The following is a 21,490-nucleotide window of genomic DNA, read 5'->3' as shown; positions in this document are numbered from 1 at the left end:
CATGGGGGTTCTGTGTAGGAAGTTTGGTCAAATTCTATCCTTGGTGGAGTTCAGAATGCTCTTTGATTGCAGGTGAACTATAAATCCCAGCAACTATAACTCCCAAATGTCAACGTCTATTTTCCCCAAACTCCACCGGTGTTTCTACTTGGGCATATTGAGTATTTGTGCCAACTCTGGTCAAGATCCATCATTGTTTGAGTCCACAGTGTTCTCTGGATGTAGGTAAACTACAACTCCAAAACTCAAGGTCAATGCTCACCAAACCCTTCCAGTATTTTCTGTTGGTAAGGGAGGTTCTGTGTGCCAAGATTGGTTCAATTCCATCCTTGGTGGAGTTCAGAATGCTCTTTGATTGTAGGTTAACTATAAATCACAGCAACTACAACTCTCAAATGACAAAATGAATCCCCCACCCAACCCCACCAGTATTCAAATACGCCCAGTATTTGTGCCGAATTTGGTCCAGTGAATGCAAATACATCCTGCATATCAAGTATTTACATTATGATTCATAAGAGTAGCAAAATTACAGTTGTGAAGTAGCAACAGAAATAATTTTATGGTTGGGGATCCCCCAACATGTGGAACTGTATTAAGGGATTGCAGTATTAGGAATATTGAGATCTACTGTGCTAAATATTTTTATTAGTTTTGTGCATGAAACTTACATCATTTTATGAATGAAATACACTTTGCGCATGAAAATTACTTTCAGGCTCTGTGTGTGTGTGTGTAGGAAACATACATGGATTTGTTTGGAGCCGGATCTCATATTAGATCTTTCTCACAACCTGCATATATGTAAATACGAAAAGGGGGGTGGGTGGGTCCGTATCTACATATATGCACGTTGTGAAAAAATAGTACTTCTGGTACCTGGCACTTGGAATAAGGGACGCTCAATCTGTAAACCCCAATCCCCACACGCTTCCAGGCACAACCCAGAACTGTAATCGCTGACCTATTAGTAGGCACACAAGGCTCCCTTAAACAGTGGCCACAACTAGGCCACCGGCTTGTCCAATGGCCGTGATTCATAAAGCAAAAAAGAGAGGGTGGGGCGAATAATTACTTCGAAGAAAGTTTGGAGAAAGTAATTTATCCACTCACGAGAATGACCGGTAAAATAAGATGGGTCCAAAGAAGAATACTTTACAATTAAACTTAGAAAAAGAAAGAAAAAAAGGAAGAAAGGTGCAGTAGGGCTTGTTGAAGGGATTAGAATCTAGTAGAGGCATTACAACAAGGGCGGCTGGGGCCACATCTCCTGCCGAGCTGGAAGCGGCTCTGGAGGCCTAAAGGAAAAGGGGGGAGGGGAGGGGGGCCGAGGAGGCGCCTATGGTGGCTGCTTCCCCCTCTCACTCCTCCTCCCCCCCCCCCCCCCCCGTTATCGCCTCAGGAAAGGGCAGGGAGCTGTGAGGCCCGCCTCGCCTGCCTCCGCGCCCCTCTTTGCCTGCCCGCCCGCCCGCCCGGAAGGGAACCTCGCCCTTTCCGCCACCTTGGCCTCCTGGCCCCGGCGCGCCTGGCACTCACCTGCCCACACCGGTCCACTCCTCGGAGCCGCCGCCTGGCCGAGAGTGAGGCGAAGCCACTCGGCCCAAGGTCCTCCTCAAGAAGCACCAGCTCGGCAGGCAGGCAGGCAGGGCGCGCACGCGCAGTCTCCAAACGGCTCGGGCTCGCGACGGAGCTCGCCGGTTGGCCAGGTCGTCGCCAACGTGCGCGCACGCGCGCTCGCTCCTTTCTCCCCCCCTCCTGTCTCGCGCTCTCGGCAGTCATGCGCAGGAAGCGCTCGGCTCCAAGTAAGCGAACGATTCGTTTGGAAGGGGAGGAGCCTGGCCTCTACCAATCGTGGCTGAGGGAAGACGAGCGCAGGAGCAATAGCAACAGGCGTGGCTTAGGCGCATGCGTGGCAGCGGAGCTTTAGAACAGCTGGGAGGAGCTTCCGCGCAAAGCGCATGCGCAGTTCTCCCTTCCTTTATATGGGTTTTTTTCTTCGCCATCCTATTTGCACAAATCTGACGAGGCTTCGATTGACAAGCCTGATAGCCACTCAGTTGTCGCCTTCCTGCTAACGTGACAAACAAGCCTATTGGTTTAACGCGGAAACGTCTAGTTAAAACGGTTGTTTTTTAACATTTGAGTAACAGCATAGTTGCTACGACAATATATTATTTTAAATTTTATGTTTAGGTATTGAAAGGTGCCTCCCACCCAGACTCACACATGGCAAGGAGCTCATGCATCAACCAGCCAGGCTTTGAAGCTGCAAGGCCATTCATTGCCAATGAAGGTGGCCAATTGCAAGATTCACACTTGCCTCCAGCAGACAAGAGTTCTTTCTCCCACCCTGGACATTCCAGATATACAAACCCCACTTGCCTAGTTTCCAACAGACCTCACAACCTCTGAGGATGCCTGCCAGAGATGTGAGCGAAACGTCAGGAGAGAATGCTTCTGGAACATGGCCATACTGCCCTGAAAACTCATAGCAGCCCAGTGATTCTGGCCATGAAAGCCCTTGACAGTACATTTGTTAGTATTGTTTTATTCTTTTAATTCCCACCTCCTGCTGTTTTTAAACATTTAAGTAACAGCATATTTGTTACGGTGATACGTATCATTTTAATTTTTTTAGATTCAAAGGGGGTTTCCCCAAAACATTCAAACACAGCAAGGAGCTCATGCTATAATTATTATTATTATTATTATTATTATTATTATCATTATCATTAGAAACAGAACAAGATTAGTACACAGCAAACAAGATCACTCTGCTGGCTGTTGTATTGGATCACACGTCGGACACTTCTCAAGCGTCTAGTACTGTGTGATGTATCGGCAAATAATGCATGCAGATCCTAGTAGGGTGGCCCCATTGCAGATGACAGATGGTAATTTTGTCAGTGCTGATTGTGTTTAAGTGCAGGCCAAGGTTTTTAGGTGCTGGACCCAGTGTGCCGATCACCACTGGGACCACCTTTACTGGCTTGTGCCAGTCTTAATATTTATTATTATTATTGTTGTTATTATTATTGTTGTTGTTGTTATATTTTATTTCCCTCCTTTCTCCTAATAGTGAGATTCAAGACAGCTAAAAGCGTATTAAAACAATACAAGTGAAAAGCAATACGGAAGTCAGAATATATATCTATATTTATATCTATATAATGCTGCATCTATTTGCTTTTACTCGGTTTTTAATTACGCAGGTATGAGTCTATACATTATGTAGCATTTTAAACGTGCATCTTGCCATCGATATATGTAGCATTTTAATGATTTATAGGATTTTATTGTGTGTTTTATATTGTATTTAATAATCTGGTGTTCATGTATTTATTTATTTGCCTTGCCTTGTATGTGAAAGACCTATAGTCTAAGCATCGAATAAACTTACTATAATATATATATAATTAAAAACAAACGGTAAGTACAAATATTAAAATACATTTTTAAAATGACATCAAAACCTATTAAATATATTTGAAACAGTGAAGAATCCTTGCGTGGAATCTGATGTTACTAGCTTTGCAGACTTTTATGTTAAAAATTGTGTGTTAATGAAATGCAGGGAGAGAGGCAGATATCTTAGTCTTGTGGGGCTCTTAAAAACTAATTTGGCACAAGGTTTTGTGGACTGCAGCCAAGTTGGATGTGTGCATCCGATGAACTGAGTTGATGCTTGTGGCAAATGATATAATGTGCCAGAACACTTTTTTCTTTTTTGCTGTAATAAGGGACTAAAAGATGGCTCCCATTTAGTCAAGAACATTGTTGAAGTTTAAGAGAAAGAGAAGGATATCCTGTTGTGGGAAAATCATTTGAGCCTAGAGGCTTGTAATGCTACACAAAAAGGCTATAGCTTTGAAAAGGATTTTTCCAGGAGACCCAGTAAACTATAGTGCAGGGGTCCACAAACTTTTAAAACAGAGGGCCAGTCCCTCAACCTGTTGGAGGGCCGGATTATAATTTGCAAAAAACACGAATGAATTCCTATGCACACTGCACATATCTTATTTGTAGTGCAAAAAAACACTTAAAAACAATACAATAATTAAAATGAAGAATGATTTTAACAAATATAAACTTATTAGTATTTCAATGGGAAGTGTGGACCTGCTTTTGGCTGAAGAGATACGATTGTTGTTGTTGTTGTGTGCTTTCAAGTAGTTTCAGACTTAGGTTGACCCTGAGCGAGGGCCGGGTAAATGAACTTGGAGGGCCGCATCCGGCCCCTGGGCCTTAGTTTGGGGACCCCTGCTATAGTGGTTAGGAGAAGAAGCAATGAATAGAAATTCATCCAAAAGAGATCCCACCAGAGGTGATCTTACTGGCTATATATCTTGAACTTCAGAATGGCAGATCGTAATATATTTGAAATAGTGAAGAATCCTTATATATCATTGCAAATTCAAATCCTCGATATATGTTCTTCGTTGAAGATATAGCTTCACATATTAAATATTTTTAAATTGGTTTAACCTGTTTATTTTTAATGCCGATATTTAATTATTTGGGTCTAGTGAAGAATTTTAGCGGGCCTTAGTTGCGCAGCGGGTTAAACTGCTAAGCTGTATAACTTGCTAACTGGAAGGTTGGCAGTTCAAATCCACGGGATGGGGTGAGCTCCCATTGCTAGCCCCAGCTCCTGTCAACCTAGCAGTTTAAAACATGCAAATATGAGTAGAACAATAGGTACCGCTTCTGCAGGAAAGTAACAGCGCTCCATGCAGTCATGCTGGCCACATGACCTTAGAGGTGTCTACGGACAATGCCGGCTCTTTGGATTAGAAATGGAGATGAACACCACCCCACCCCTGGGTCGGACTTGACTAGACATAATGTCAAGGGGAAATCTTTATCATTAATATATTTTTGGGTTTTCCATTGTATTGGTTTTACTGTAAGCCACTTTGGAGTTAAAAGTGAAAAAGATAAATAGTGTCAAAGCTGTATATTAATGTCTTAATGGTGAGACTTAACCATATATTTTCTTCTCTTAAACTGTCTGGAATCCTAAGTGCTAATTAGAAAAGTTTAAAATAGTAGGCCTAACTTTTCCTAGGGAGGTCTCATGGCCACAGTGAATAATTAGAAGAACAAGTGATTGCTTGCCGATTGGTTGTATTCTAACACTCACAGAATTGACGTAAAGAAACAACCTTGCATATAGCCCTGTGGTGTTTGCTTTGCTGTCTGTGCCCCTGTTCCCCTCACTTCCCCTCACTTTCTCCCCCAGTCATATTTATATTTTGAAACATTTGGCTCGTTGTGGAAACAATTGTTGGTGAAAAAGCTTCAGCAGAGACATCTTTTCCCCATGATAACTCTTTCAGGAGTGAATTTCCCTTCCTAGGGATAGATTTCTCTCATTTCCCGTGAGTGCCTATACAATTGTAGAAGACCACTGTCAAGCCCTGTAAAAGTGGATAGGGGTTGTTGTATTTGAAAAAAACAATCACATTCTAGCAAGCAAATTCCCGCCCAATAGCAATACAGTGTTGCATAGCCTTTACACTAGTGTGTGCTTTGATTCCACAGTTAGGATTCAGGTGAGACTGAAGTTCTTCTAATTCAGGCCAATCAGTCTGGACCAACCACTTCTCCAGTTAAAATGTGACATTCTAAATGTCATTCATGTTATGATGGTGAATGGTACATGAGACTGGTAATTCGTATCTGGTTTCCCATTCTTGACAGTATAGTTAACCATACTAGTGCTAAAAGCCTACATATTGTATAGAAAATGGGAAGTGAAGTCATGCAGAAACTATTTGTTCATTCATTGAAGATTGTTTCATATTCAAAGATTAAATTAAAGAGGTGTGTCTTCTTTTCCATGATATTCCTCTTCATGGTGCTAGATTCTCTCCTTCTTAAAACTCTTAACCCTGGAAGATGCTGAATTCTACGGCCCCTTCTACACTGCAATATAATACAGATTATCAAAGCAGATAATCTGCATTATCTTCTTTGAACTGGATTATATGAGTCTACCCTGCCATATAATCCAGTTCAAAGCAGATAATCTGGATTTTATATGGCAGTGTAGAAGGGGCCTGCATTGCCTTGTTCTTGCAGCCCTAAATACCACAAATGCAGGCTCCTGTGCCTTTGAAATACTAATTTGTTTATTTAATTTTCTTTGTGAAATACTTCCCTGACATAGGAGTATCAGAGCATTAATGACAGAGACCCAACCTCAGGATTCAAGATTTAAGGAGTTCCAGGCTCAGAGGAAGGACCTAATTCCCATGGTAGTCATCATCCTTTCCAGGAAAAAAAGATAGTGGAGAATTTCCATTCATAGTACCCAACATCTTCTACTCACTATAGCTATGCACATATGAGAGGTTTTTATAATACTAAAATTAATATTTATTTATAAACATTAAAATATCAATATTTTGAAATTTATTTAAGTTTTGAAAAATCAATGTTTTTGCCATCTCTACAACAAGATCATTTTCAGAAGGTACAATGACAATGTTAGGAAATATCTCAGTTTATTTTATATTTAAATTTTAGGGGGAATAAAATTTTAGAGGAATAATGGGAATAAAAGAAGTTGCTAGCAGACATTGCTTTTGTTCCTTACAGCAGTTTTGAGGTCACACTCCAAGATCGTTTTTGCTTCATCGTTTGTAATTCTAACTCTGGTTCTGAGTTTCCTTTAAACACCCAAGAAAAACAGGAAGGAGCATAAAAAACAGTTCAAATGATTTGTTCATACTGGAGCTAACAATGGCTTGGTGAAGTCTGGCCTTTTCCTGCCAGTGATGGCACTATTTGAGATCCATAAAACGAATGTCCATGATGAGCAAGAAGTTCTTGGGCAATGGCCGAGGCGCTGGTGAAAGCACCGTGAAGACCTGGCGTTCAAGATCCACTCCAGTGACTACAATGAAACCAGCCACACTCGTCTCAGAAATGTTCTCATCAGTGCCATCAGCAGTACTAACACTTAGTAGGTGGTGTACCATGTCACGGCCAGGTGTGACCGGTACTAGCTTTAGCTGGTTGTCCTCTTGTGACATGCCCAGGGGCAGGCATGAATCTGGGATAGTGGGAGCTCCCACCTTGTATATCTTCACATCGCAGAACTTGACATCAAAGGCATGGGGGTAGAAGCACCCGCGGAAACCATAGAAATATTCACGTATGCGTTCATCACGGAACTCTCGCCGGAAGTCTTTGGAACGCTCCACCACTCCACCAGATTTGGGGAGCAGCACTGTCCGGACAAAGTGAGGCAAATCCCGCTTCAGTTCATTGTAAAGGCGCTCTTGATCCAGCACTACTACAACATCAACTTCGAAGGCAGAAGCAGCATGAACAAGTGCATGGTATCCAGACCCCTTCACCCAGCCACAGGTATTGATGACACAGCCACTGACTGAAGCACGGCGGTTCACCTCACAGCGCTGGTTAAATACATCAGCCAAGCGAGATGTAATCTGCAGAGATGAAGAATCAAAACTTCATTAACAGAAAACTATAAAAAAAATAACCAGCTGGCCCCCTTTGAAAGTTTTTCTCTCTGGAGGTCTCACAAACATATAATATTTTCAGTTATAAGCATGATATAACTTAACAAATAATAATAATAATAATAATAATAATAATTATTATTATTATTATTATTATTATAAACGTTATTTATACCCTGCAAGAACAACATGAAAAATAGAACATTTTGAGGACCTAAGTAACAAGGAGCAGCCAAACTTCCACAGACTTCTTGCTGTGTGCCTTGAAGTCATTTCTGTTTTATGATGAGCCCACTCCGGCCCTTTGTTCTTTCTTTCCTTCCTTCCTTCCTTTCCTTCTCTCTTTCTTTCTTTGGCCTCACTGGCAAAGTTCGGCCAAAGCCATTGTTCACACCTAGGGTGCATCTATACTGTAGAATTAGTGCAGTTTGACACCGCTTTAAATGCCATGGCTCTATGTTATTGACTAATGGGAGGTGTAGTTTTACAGGATCCCATAGCATTAAGCTATGATAGTAAAAGTGTCAAACTGCATTAATTTTACAGTGTAGGTGCATCCTTCGTCTCTCAGAGTTGTAATGCCATGCTGAAATCACTATACTAGGTGGATATTAACCAAGAAATGTAAATTTAAAAAATTGTTTGATTTGAATTTATAAACTGAGATGAAAGCAACAAATCTAGTACTTCATACACTGTACTAGTTTGCCATACAGCAAAGGGTCATTGTCCGCAAAAATAAAAAATGGGACTAAATACCTGAAAATTGTCTGTTCTGTTTATAACTCCTGCTGCCTTACCACCTTTGTTCATACATGATCTAGCCACCATTTAACACAATGGCCATCAAGATTTTTCCAGCACCCAGTAATCTCTAAATATGTTGTAGCAGATAAGAAAAAGATATGTCTTGTGAACAAAATTCTCATTATCACTAAATTACACAGACAATGGCAGTCACTGCTATTTTAGTGGTTTAAGAGGAAAATATTTGCTCCAAGCACTGTGAGCTGGGGAGCAAACACAGCCACACGTGGATTAAAGATTCCTCTTTTCCATAGTTTCTCCAGTTCATGAGCAATATCAGTTCATGTCACAGTGATGAATGATCTTGGAGAGTGTTCATATAATTGTGAAGAAAGTAATTTTAAAAGGAGGAACACCTACAGCCAATTCCATTGGAGCTAATTTATAAACTAATTTCTAGCTGGCATTATACCCATCATTTACTTGTGCTTTGCATCAATCAAGTAGCTATATAATTTGGAAACATAGCTCTTTGCAACATTTAAAGGGTTAAACATAATTTGTGTTTGTTTGTCAGTAATCTCAAAAGGCCATTGTGCATTGTAACATGTTTGCAAATTCATCTGATGTTTTTGAAACTAAGTAAATCCAAGCTCTTGTACTTTCATTGTAGATCATCATCATCATCGGCATTTATTTCTAGAACATTTCCTTTTAATGGCGCTTTCTTTACCATGCTTCATGTTGGGTGATTTAACTGCATGGTAAAGTTAAGGATGTCCAAGAAAGGGACATAAAGGTGAGATAGCAGGACTTGGAAATGGTTTCCAAGTTATGGGGATTATTATTAATCTTATGACTGTAAAAATGAAAATGATCCAAATGTTAATGCATGATTTTTAACTCCCATTGAATCTAATTTGTAAATAAATATTACTATTTATGAATTAAGTATGAACATTAGACTACTGTCCTTGCATAGATTTATTAGTTAAATGTATCGTCCATCAACAGCCTAGTCCTGAAATTACTCATCGGCAAGCCTGTTAAAATCAATGGGTTTAGGCAGCCCTGAATCAGACTCTGAATTAATCAGGACTGGAACACAAATGCATGAAGAACCAGTTTAACCAGATTATGAAAAAGAAAATATTGATTAGAGAGCAATAATTTTAGCACCATGGCATAGGTTTCTATACATGAGCATTACATTTTGTCATAATTATGTTGGAAACCACTTTGCATCCCGCACTGGGGTGAGAAAAGCGGTATACAAGTGAAGTCAGTAAATAAATGAATACACAGATCTATGCTTTCAGATATGCCTCCAGAATCACTGTGGAAAGAGTTTCATACTTCTCACAGGCATAATTACTGGTTACCTAAATACATAATTGGACTCTCCGCCTTACAAAATTCTAGAAAACAAAGGCTTCTATCAAGATATCTTTGCTATCTTTCCCCTCCCACATTGTTTGTGTAAACAGACACATTTAAACAATATGGGAGGGAAACTGCATTTATCTTTCATAAGAATACGCTGAGAGCAAAGAGGAGCTCTAGGACAAGGGTGTAAGCCGCCTTGAGTCACCCTTGGGGTCGAGAAAAACGGGATATAAATATAGTAAATAAATAAGGGTGGGGAAAAATGGGAAATGATATAATCATGGAGAAAGGCATATGACCTGGGGACCCTCAGGGGGATGGATTGGGCCCAAGATTTCTACTTTTGCTTTAATGTCAGGCCATTGTTCTTTTTCTAACTGCCACCAATCACATGTTTGTACAAGAAAACTCGCAAAAGGAACAGTATGGTGATAAGTTTTTATTGTTCAACCCCAACATGTGGAAATCGGAGGTGAACAGGAAAATACTACTGCTAGCTATCACCCCTGACGTCTATCTGAGCACAATATGAAAGTTATCCCTTTACATCCTAATGCGATCAAGCAGTGGAAATAAGGAAATGTTGGACACCAGACTTGAATGGTCATGATGGCAGGGCTCTTTAGACCAGTGGTTCTCAACCTGTGGGTCCCCAGGTGTTTTGGCCTACAACTCCCAAAAATCCCAGCCAGTTTACCACCTGTTATGATTTCTGGGAGTTGAAGGCCAAAACATCTGGGGACCCACAGGTTGAAAACCACTGCTTTAGACTGTTATAGCAAACCTTGCTGTGTATGGAGGTTCTCCAGCTCATTCCTTCTAATAAGGGTCTGAAACCCCATGCCCTTCGCTTTGCCCTGAATGACTTTGGGGATCAGAATGCATACAGAAACTCATCATATTATACACATGTCAAACATGGTACTCACTTTGTTGTAGAGCTTGATGTTTGTGCCAGGTGTTGTAGACCCAAAGTGATAGACCAGAGGGGCCTGAACTGAGAATCCTTCTTCGACATCTGCAGGTCGCTCAATATAGAGTGCCCCCATTGTGCCTGGGATAGAGATAGAGCCTTGGCCTACATCCAACTCCACAAAAGTGGGTCGGCGGCCCAGCCGGACTGCGTAATTCAGGAGCAGGCGGCATACAGTTGACTTCCCTACGTCTGTGGGACCCACCACCATAACTCGAGGCCCCCGTTCATCTTCACGCTCTGCCTGCCATCGCATCTGCTCCAGAGCTGTGTGGGTGTTAAGGTACAACAGCATGGGAGTGTCTTTAGAAACATAGGCTACTTCAGTCCGGCCAGTCAGCTGCACTGAACAGCCATGCCAGGTGAATACAGCCACTTTTGCACCCGCATCAAAGGTGAATCTCTTGTTGCGTGTCAGTTCAGTCCCAAAAATCTCTGCCATGCCTGTCATAAGCTCCAGCTGGACAGTTTGTGAGGCTTCAACTTCGAAACGGAGCTCTGTCTCTCTTTCCAGTTCAAACTTAGCTACCAGTTTCTTTTCATCCCCGGTTTCCTCCGCCATCTTGTTTTATTTGTAATTTCTATACAAACAAAATATGAACCATTTAATTAGCTTGTAAGTACAAGAGATACACTCTTGTTGAATGGCATGCAAAAATATTAAGAATTCTTTACTTCCACATGTTCCATTTTATATACAGCTTTAACTATGACAACACAAAAAATGTACTAAAAGCAAATACAGTCATTCCTCCACATTTGATGGGATGAGTATTGTAGCTCTCCCACTCCCAACATGAAAATGGAAAAACCACAAACAAAAACTGTCATGCCCAGGCATGGGCAAACTTCAGCCCTCCGTGTGTTTTGAACTTCAACTGCCACAATTCCTAATAGCCAGTAGGGTGCTAGGAATTGTGGGAGTTGAAATCCAAAACATCTGAAGGGCCAAAATTTGCCCATGCCTGATTTAGCCTGAAAGTCCAATTGTCTAGGAATTGCTAGGTCCTCCAATGTGGCTTTATGATCAGCTTCCCTGAAAGTCACATTTGAGGACCCATCAAATCCACAAATAATCAAATCTGTAGAAGATAAAAATCACAAAAGTGGAGGGCCAATTGTATTTTTCAAAGGCTGAACAAATGTAGCTTTTATATTTAAGGACTAATTCATGCTTTCTCAGCTGGGGCAGATGGGAATTGTAATCAAGAATATTTAGCAGGAAATTTGGTTTAACTGATAATCAGATCTTGGCTAGACAGGTTTTTCCCATCTTATTGAACAAGTTTGGGAACATATCTTTCTCTTTGATGTTAATGCCCTAGGCATTTTATTACACTACATTTTTCCTTGTAAAGACCATGAGAAGAAAAAGTTGTGATCATTCCCATTCTCTGTTTGTAACACACAATAAAATGGATCATGTGTTATAAACCTTTTTTTGCAGGAGTTTGCATTGGGTCAGGGCAGGTTAGTTGGACCATTCCACAGTCATCTCATTTTACTACTAGAACAGTTCAAAGAAAGGAAAGAAGGGACAAAAGCCTGTTCTTCCCACTCAAGGGAATGGCCAGCAACTTTCCATGCTGAAACATTCTTTTCCTATAGTGCTAACACCATTCTAAATTTAATGTTAAAAAACAAAAGGGTAGATGTTCTGGAAGCATTCTCTCCTGATGTTTCGCCCACATTTATGGCAGGCATACTCAGGGTTGACCCCACAACCTCTGAGGACACCTGCCATAGATGTGGGTGAAACGTCAGGAGAGAATGCGTCTAGAACATGGCCATACAGCCTGTAAAACTCACAGCAACCCAGTGATTCCAGCCATGAAAGCCTTCAACAACACACAATATAATTTATCCTGTAGATGCAGGAATGGGAAACTCCTGCCCTCCACGTATGATTGGATGAGGATTCCTTTCATATCTGCCAGAAGCGTGAGTGCTGATGGGAGATGTGGTCAAGCATCAATTTGGAGAGCCACATGAGTGATCTATCTTGTCACTCACTAAAGGACTATTTCCCAGGGTTTCAGAAACCATCCGTGCTGCAGACTTATAGCAGGCTGACCTCACTTTAACTGCCAAGGCACCACCCTATGGAATCTTGGATTTGTAGTTTGGTAAGACACTAGAGCAAGGTATGGGCAAACTTGGGCCTTCCAGGTGTTTTGGACTTCAACTCCCACAATTCCCGACAGCCTCAGGCCCCTTCCTTAAAATGCACCTAATCTAGTTCAGGGAGCCCCCAGTGGCGCAGTGGGGTAAACCACTGAGCTGCTAAACTTCTTGACTGAAAGGTTGTGGGTTCGAATCCGGGGAGTGGCGTGAGCTTCTGCCAACCTAGCAGTTTGAAAACACGGAAATGTGAATAGATCAATTGGAGGGAAGGTAACAGCACTCTTTGCAGTCATGCCAGCCACATGACCTTGGAGGTGTCTATGGACAATGCCGGCTCTTTGGCCTAGAAGTGGATATGAGCAGCAACCCTGGACTTAATGTCAGGGGAAAACCTTTCCCTTTACTTAAGACACCAGAGCTGTCTAGCAGAGAAAAGTAAATATCTCACAAAACTACAAATCCCACAGGAGTTCAATAGACTGTTAAGATGGTGTCAAAGTACTATAACTCTGCTGTGTGGATTCAGCTTTGTACTACATTTACACTGTAGAATGAATGCAGTTTCATAGCCCTTTAACTGCCATGATCAGTGCTATGGAATCCTGGGAGTTGTAGTTTGGCGAGGCACCACCACTCTTTGGCAGAGAAGGTGAAAGGCACCGTAAAACGGAAACTCCCATGATTCCATAGCATTGAGCCGTGGCAGTTGAAGTGATGTCACATTGCACTATTTCCACTGTGTGGGAACAGCCCCCGTTCCATCCCATCTGTTGGTTGGAGTGGGCCAGGGCCAGTGGGGAAACCGCCCCGGCGAAGCACGGAAGAGGGCCGCGCCGCTCCCGCCCTCCTCGCCTCGCCGCGTCTCCATGGGAACGGAGCCTCGGCCTCGACGGGCCGCGGAGAGCCACCCACCTAGGGAATCCTCAGGGGGCCTCGCGCTCCTCCAGTCCCGGATCCGGGCGGGAAACGGAAGCGCCTCGTGCCCCGGATGTGACGTCACTCGGTGATTGGACAATGTTGGTGAGGCGCCTTGGCTTTAGGAACGCCTCGTCGTTTGGTGACGGGGTAGGAAAGGCAGCTCCCTCCCCTATGCAAAATAGGGGGGGGGGGGGAGAGAGAAATCCGTGAGCATTCGCTCGGCCTCTTGGGAAATGTAGTTTCCGATTCGGCCACGGCAGTAGTTCTCAACCTGTGGGTCCCCAGATGTTTTGGCCTTCAGCTCCCAAAAATCCTAAAAGCTGGTAAACTGGCTGAGATTTCTGGTAGTTGTAGGCCAAAAAACCTGGGGACCCACAGGTTGAGAACCACTGTGTTATATGGTTTAGCCCAGACATGGCAAACTTCGGTCCTCTGGGTGTTTTGGATTTCAATTCCCACAAATCCTAACAGCCGGTGGACTGTTAGGAAGTGTGGGAGTTGAAGTCCAAAACACTTGGAGAGTCAAAGTTTGCCCATACCTGGTTTAGCCTGAAAGTCCAATTGTCTAGGAATTGTATTGTCCAAGGCAGGAGTCTACCGTGCACCATGCAGCTGTGGACAAGTCTACATAGGGACCACCAAACGCAGCATTGCCCAGACACGCATCAAGGAACATGAAAGGCACTGCAGACTAACTCAACCAGAGAAGTCAGCCATAGCAGAGCACCTGATGAACCAACCTGGACACAGCATATTATTTAAGAACACAGAAATGCTGGACCATTCTCACAACCACCATGTCAGACTACACAGAGAAGCCATTGAAATACATAAACATGTGGACAATTTCAACAGAAAGGAGGAAACCATGAAAATAAACAAAATCTGGCTACCAGTATTAAAAATTTCTAAAATTGCAACAGCACAACAACAGAGAGGAACCAGGCAGGGACATCCAATTACCTCTCAACAAAAGTTTGCTCCAGGCACAGTCAGCCCATTGCATGCTAATCAAAGTGGTCAGTTGAAACATTCACACCTAGCTCCAGCAGACAAGAGTCCTTTGTCTCACCCTGGTCATTCAACAGATATATAAACCCCCTTTTCCTAGTTCCAACAGACCTCAACACCTCTGAGGATGCTTGCCATAGATGCAGGCGAAACGTCAGGAGAGAATGCCTGTAGACCATGGCCATACAGCCCGAAAAAACCTACAACAACATACAGAGCCAAGGCAGGTAAAGTGGTGTCAAACCTACAAAAACCTGTCTAGGAATTGCTAGGTCCTCCAGTGTGGATTTATGGTCAGCATCCCAAGAGTCACATTTGAGGACCTATCAAATAATCAAATCTGGCTGAGATTTCTGGGAGTTGAAAACCAGGAAAGGAAAGGAAGGGGGCATGTAATATAATATTAATAATAATACAATATAAGAATTATATATTTTATATTACATGTATTATTACTAATAATATTCAAGTATAGTGGCACAGTACAATATAACATATAATACTAATATTGTGCTGTGCTAATAATGTATACACATATAATATTGATAATATAATGTAATACAATATAATACGGCATATAAAGGTCATAAATGAATAAATAAATGTTTTTCTGTCATGCTTCAAAGCAGAAAATGCCCTTTCCCGATTTGTCAGGCCCACCAAAGACCCTTCAGGATGGCTGTTAGTTACCTAACTCAGGGTGCAGCTACACTATAGAATTAAAGCAGTTTGACACCGGTTTAACGGCCTTGGCTCAATGCTATAAAATTCTGGGGCTTGTAGTTTTACAAGGTCTTTGGCCTTCTCTGCCAAAGAAGGTTGGCGCCTCACCAAACTACAAGTCTTGGGATCCCATAGCATTGAGCCAAGGCAGGTAAAGTGGTATCAAACTGCATTAATTCTACAGCATAAATCAGGCATGGGCAAACTTGGGCCTTCCAGATGTTTTGGACTTCAACTCCCATCATTCCTAACAGCCTTGAGCCCTTTTCCTTCCCCCATCAGCCACTTAAGGAAGGGGCCTGAGGCTGTTAGGAATTGTGGGAGTTGAAGTTGAAAACACCTGGAGGGCCCAAGTTTGCCCATGCCTGGTGTAGATGCATCACTCGGTTCATCCACTGGAAATAGATTTATTAGAGCTCTTTGTCTGCAGAGGACTGTGAAACTGGGATGCCTCCAGATAGATTCCAGGAGCCAGGCCTGCCTCTGGGAACCACTGTTCCTCTCCGTTTAAAATTTAATTTTTCAGAACTATCTTATTGTGTTGCTGTTTGACCAAAAAATGCCGTATCATGTCCTTTAAATATTTGATGACTAATTGAAGCTGAGTAGACGCTGCAGCTCACACAAGTCTTGAAACACCTCATATATTTGCAGATGTTTATCATGGCATAAGCTTTCATGGATTGAAGTCAACGTCATACAGAAATTTTCTGGCTTTCAAAAGGCGTCAGTACTCCCCTTTTCATTTAATTAATTTGGGATAATTAACTTTACTGTTTTTACGAAGCATTGAAGCCAATCTCATAATATGTCATTTGTATACAAGGGAAAGGCTCCCAACTCCCCACTCACATGTTGTTGCCTCATAGAATTAATGTTATCTGAGAATTTTATGTCTGCAAGGAGCATTCAGGGGAATTGTAGGCCAAACAGTTGAGTATAACTCAAGTTACAGTACCATTTTTCTGCAGGTTCTCATGGCCCTTCCACACAGCCATATAACCTAGAATATCAAGGCAGAAAATCCCATAATATCTGCTTTGAGCTGAATTATCCGAGTCCACACTGCCATATATTCCAGTTCAAAGCAGAAAATGTGGGATTTTATTCTGCTGTGTGGAAGTAATCTCAGTGGTCAGATAGATGTACTTCGTAACAATACTTCATCCCACAACTGGGATAAAACACTAATACGTATCTTATCTGAAATAGTCATAGTTCTCTTCTGACCTAGTAGTCACAGTGATCTACAGAGCTAGGCAGCGACTAAAGGCCCTTCCACAGATTTGATACATCTACTATATAATGCTCCATATAATGCAGTTGCAAACTATATTACCAGTACAGTATATGGGCAATGTAGACTCATATAATCAATGTAAAATCAGATAATCCAAATTATATGACAGTGTAGATCCAGCCTATATTATACGAACCTACACTGACTATAAACAGGCAGTCCTCAGATTATGAACAACATGGGTCCCCTTTGGGGTTGAGAAAGGTGGGATATAAATATAGTAAATAAATAAATAAACCAACATAGGTTCTGTAGTTTTTTTTTTCTTAAATTTAATTTGTAAATTGGAACAGGCACTTTTTAAAGTGTAACTCTAGCCACATGTGAGTGTATATTTGTGTGTGGGCTTTGGATAGCATATAAGCATACATATAGCATATATATAAGCTTTGGATTGTGTGTGTGTGTGTGTGTGTGTTTATATATATATATATATATATATATATATATATATATAAGCTTTGGGTAGCATAGTGTTTTGCTGTCTGTGCCCATTCAGAAGATTTCACCTCTTTTCTGTCCCTGTGACAATTGGGTCTTGAAATTATGGCTTGAGGAAACAAGGATCGGTTATAAAGCTTCAGTAGAGGCACCTTTTCCACATGAGAACTCTTCCAGGAATGAGTTTCTCTTCCAAGGGATAGATTTCTCTCACTTCCAGTTGTCTCACCCCTGTTTGTAACTGTGAGTCATTTGTAAGTTGGAATTTTGTAACATAGGAATTGCCTGTAATATATTGTAGATGGGGGCAGAGATAATTTGAAAAATGCAAAGCTGCCACTTACAAAGAAATCTCATCCAGGAAAGTTTTGCTGGATTCAGCATTCCTGCTGTAGAAGTAATGTGTAGGAACGAAAGGATTGGGAGAATATGGGGGCTGAAAATTTTGAAGTAATACATTCATTTATCTTCAACAAGAATGATCTTGCCTTCAAATCATTCCTTTGCAACAAGATTTTGCACGCACACCTGCACACACATGTAGTATAGGGTTGGCCCTGTACTTAGGAAGAATGAGATGGCTGTCTCAGGTTGCAGATATTACAGGAAGAGTTGAAAGACTGAGCTCTGTGTGCCATATCTTATTGCCCTAGGTTTGTTATTACAGCTGTGTTTCTCCTTTTGTACACATTTGTTAGCAAATGATCTATCTAGCCTGATCCTTGTATTGTGTCTGATAGGCTGTCCCAAGAAGATATCCTCTCCAATCTGATTCTCCACAGATATTTAATTTGTTGTCCCTTCCCTCCCTTTCAAAAATATCCTTCGGTATTACTTTATATTGCTTTATATGTCTGATTCCATTCCTTTCTTCCCTGAATATTTGTACCTTTTTATTTGCTCTTCAAGTTGTAGCATAACATTGATATTTAATTTATCCCAAATGGCGTTGGATGTGGATTTAACCGTCTGGGTAGACAGCTGAATTCATCTGACTGGGGAGTCAGATGCATTTCAACACAGATAACAGGTGCTGAAAGGGTTTATCTGATATAGCCAGTGCCTCTGGACTAAACTCTCTGCTACATTCCTACTTTGCAGGGAGATTATTTTGTAAAGCTTCAGATGTTCAACCAGAACTAGAGTGCAGACTCCAGATTTCCTGTACTTATGGCAGAACACATGCTGTCAAACATTACTGTTGAAATAACCTTAGCAGTCCATCAGGTTTTGGAAGGGTAAGGGTATGTTGATTAAAAGGTTCTAGGGAAATTAGGGAGCTGAAAAAAGGAATAGCAACAGGAAAAGTCAGAAAGGGTCTAGAATAAAGTAGTGCACTCTATATATTATATCATAACTTCTGTACATAGAGTGAAAATCTAGACAATGTACCGGTTAAACTCTAATTCGTATGTGATAGCAACTGCTGCTTAGGAAACAATTATCCCTCCTATCCAGACTTAATACAGATTCAAGTTTGAGGGAATATGGCATTCACACTATAAACCAGAACACTGATAATATGGTAAAACAGAACATTACAAAGACAGCAGAAAATGTCACAAGAAAAAATGTTCACAATGCTTCCACTTTTCTAGGCACTCAGCAAGGTCAATTAGTTTGTTTGTTTTGATTGAATCTCAGTCAGTTTAGCTGTGGCCAAGGCACTGTCTGAAGAAGAGAATACAAGGATCAATGTCTCTTTTTGGGGGTGGGGGGTGGGGGGAGCCATGAAAGCAGAAGCTTCCACTACTGTTGACACACACAGGAAGACTAAAATGAGAGGAAATCAACAGCAGCTGAGGCCCAAACCAACATCCTTGTAACAATTGTAGGACAGACTGGCAGAACAAGCTCAATTAACTTGAAAGAGCAAGTTCTACCCAACTCAACTAGGTGTTGAGTAAAAATAAAAAGAATATATCCAATTTAGATAAGACCAATCCATGTTCCCCTATGAATAAAAATATATTTTGGAATGATCCGGCTGAACTTATGTGGGTACAATCAAGGACAACACAGTGTTTGAATGCTATCTCTAGGAGAAGCAAGTTCAACAAAGAGTTGCCAAGCACAAGTGAAGGAGTAAAACATTTATACCTTGCATTATTTGTATATATGCAACAAGCTGAACTTGACTCTGCTATTATAACACTGTAATTAAAGCAATCCCACAACACAATTTAGACAGAAGCTACTGGTATGACAGATCTTGCCATTTGTCTAATTTATCATGAGCTTGTTCAAATAGGGCTCATCAAGTTTGACGCTGGTCCTGAAAACTATAGAGCATAGAGGTCTATACTGTATTTCAGAATGCTACAAAGAAACTAAATATCACTGTGTATAGGGAGATTTCTCTGTTATCTATACGGTCAGGCCACAAAGGCCCCATTCCTAGAACACAAAAAAAGTTCAGGATATCACACAGAAGACAGTGTGTATGGAGGCAAGACATTTGTGATCTTCACTGTACCCCCAAAATTAGCATGCTGCCTTTGTATGTGAGGGAGGATATTATCTCAGGCATGAGTGATAAAGTAAGATTGAGTCTCATCAACAATTGAAACAGGAAGCAGAGGTTGCTTCAGACAACAAAATGTCGTCGTGAACTGGATGTTAAGACAGATTTAACACACCATGTCCAGATGTTTCTCTATTCCCAACATAAGTATCCAAGGACTGAAAGAGTCAATAAAGAATAGCATTCTTAATATTGGGGGGGGGGGGGGGGATAAACTAACACAACAAAACACAATGAAAACAAAAATTAGCAACCAAATATTTGAACTATATTTGTACATCTGTATTTGCCCCTTTCTCATGTTTCAGTCTGATTCCCTGTCAAAACACATTTTCAATTTTAATGCAGAAGAGGAACCTTTAGCCCGGGTGATGTTTTAGACTACAACTCCCACAGTCCTTTACGATTAGGTATGGCTGGCCTCTCAGCCGAGGGGAGGGCTGTTTCTGAGACTCCAAGCGGGGGAGGAGAGAGTAGACGTGCTCTGTACATGACAGTGTGTTGCGCATGTGTGGGTGAGGGAGAGCGTGTGAGGCTGGAGGGAAGCTCGTGCCAGTTAATCCCTTCAAGGCATGGAGTTTCTGTATGGGACGTTTGGCCCAATTCTATCATTGGTGGGTTTCAGATTGCTCTTTGATTGTAGGGGAACTATAAATCCCAGCAACGACAACTCCCAAATGTCAAGGTCTGTTTTCCCCAAACTCCACCAGTGTTCACATTTAGGCATATTGAGTGTGCCAAGTTTGGTCCAGATCCATCATTGTTTGAGTCCACAATGCTCTCTGGATGCAGGTGAACTACAACTCCAAAACTCAAGATCAGTGTCCAGCAAACCCTTCCAGTAGTTTCTGTTCATCATGGGAGTTCTGTGTACCAAGTTTGGTTCAATCCCATCGTTGGTGGAGTTCAGAATGTTCTTTGATTGTAGGCGAACTATAAATCCCAGCAAATACATCTCCCAAATGACAAAATCGAAACCAGTATTCAAAATTGGGCGTATCGGGTATGTGTGCCAAATTTTGTCCAGTGAATGAAAATACATCCTGCATATCAGACATTTACTTGATTTATAACAGTAGCAAAATCACAGTTATGAAGTAGCAACGAAAATAGTATTATGTTTGAGGGTCACCACAACATGAGGAACTGTGTTACGGGGTCGTGGCATTGGGAAGGTTGAGAAACACTGGGCTAGAGTATAGATCAAGCCTGGGCAAATTTGGGCCCTCCCTCCAAGTGTTTTGGACTTCAATTCCCACCATTCCTAATAGCCTCAGGCCCCTTTCTTTTTTCCCTCTGCCGCTTAAGGGGAAAAAAAAGGGGGCCTGAGGCTATTAGGAATGGTGGGAGTTGAAGTCCAAAACACTTGGAGGGAGGGCCCAAGTTTGCCCAGGCCTGGTATAGATGCATGCTAAAGAGAAAAGTTTCTGATTCTCTATAGAAGGATCAACAGAACTAGTTAGTGCTGCTGCTTGGTGAATGGCTACAGCTCTGGCTTGTAGAAATCAATGCCAGAACTTTTTTTGAAGGGGGACATGAGTGGGGAGTACTCTTTGGCCCCATGTTTTTGACTCTCAGATTGGTTTCCACCTCGTTCTGCTGTGGGAACAGGTTCCTCTTCAGGTCGACCGGGGTTTGGGGCGTCTCAAGGTTGACCGCGTGTCAAGGGTGGCGCAGGAACCTGAAGGTCCTCGCGTGTCGGGGCTGCGTCCCTCCTCAGTCTCCAGGCTCAGCTGCTGGGCATTTCATCCCCGAGAGTGAGGCTGCAGATTTGTGACTCTTCCTTCCTTTCTCCCTGCGTCAGAGGTTTGCCACGGGGACGCGCGACGTGGGTCGGATTATTTCCCCCC

General features: G+C 41.9%; 2 protein-coding genes across 3 annotated transcripts in view; both read right to left on the bottom strand.

The window, feature by feature from the left end:
- Positions 1 to 1,778, bottom strand: part of ZDHHC5 (zinc finger DHHC-type palmitoyltransferase 5) — a 59,301-nt gene extending 57,523 nt beyond the window's left edge. Inside the window, exon 1 of the mRNA XM_060771712.2 lies at positions 1,537 to 1,778. The gene's annotated coding sequence lies outside the window, so the exon portion shown is untranslated. The remainder of the gene's footprint in view (positions 1 to 1,536) is intronic.
- A 4,714-nt stretch (positions 1,779 to 6,492) lies between these two features.
- On the bottom strand, positions 6,493 to 21,304 carry CLP1 (cleavage factor polyribonucleotide kinase subunit 1). 2 transcript variants are annotated; one of them, XM_067461714.1, is made up of 3 exons: positions 21,231 to 21,304; positions 10,556 to 11,180; positions 6,493 to 7,460 (listed from the first exon to the last, which is right to left on the bottom strand). In XM_067461714.1, the coding sequence occupies exons 2-3, from the start codon at positions 11,159 to 11,161 to the stop codon at positions 6,789 to 6,791; spliced, it is 1,278 nt and encodes a 425-aa protein (XP_067317815.1). In that variant the 5' UTR covers positions 11,162 to 11,180; positions 21,231 to 21,304; the 3' UTR covers positions 6,493 to 6,788. The 2 variants fall into 2 exon arrangements, with proteins under 2 accessions (XP_067317815.1, XP_060627720.2); XM_060771737.2 differs by lacking the exon at positions 21,231 to 21,304 and adding an exon at positions 13,636 to 13,774.
- Between the last annotated feature and the right edge of the window lie 186 nt (positions 21,305 to 21,490).

Source organism: Anolis sagrei, chromosome 1 (genome assembly GCF_037176765.1).
Source record: "Anolis sagrei isolate rAnoSag1 chromosome 1, rAnoSag1.mat, whole genome shotgun sequence".
NCBI classification, from domain to species: domain Eukaryota; kingdom Metazoa; phylum Chordata; class Lepidosauria; order Squamata; family Dactyloidae; genus Anolis; species Anolis sagrei.
This window is presented reverse-complemented; position numbering and strand designations above follow the sequence as displayed.

Excerpts from the sequence above, each read along its gene's own strand:
- CLP1 (XM_067461714.1), bottom strand. The coding sequence starts at position 11,161 with ATGGCGGAGGAAACCGGGGATGAAAAGAAACTGGTAGCTAAGTTTGAA. Across the intron at positions 7,461-10,555 it reads ACATCAAGCTCTACAACAAA|ATTACATCTCGCTTGGCTGA; the intron begins GTGAGTACCATG and ends TCATCTCTGCAG.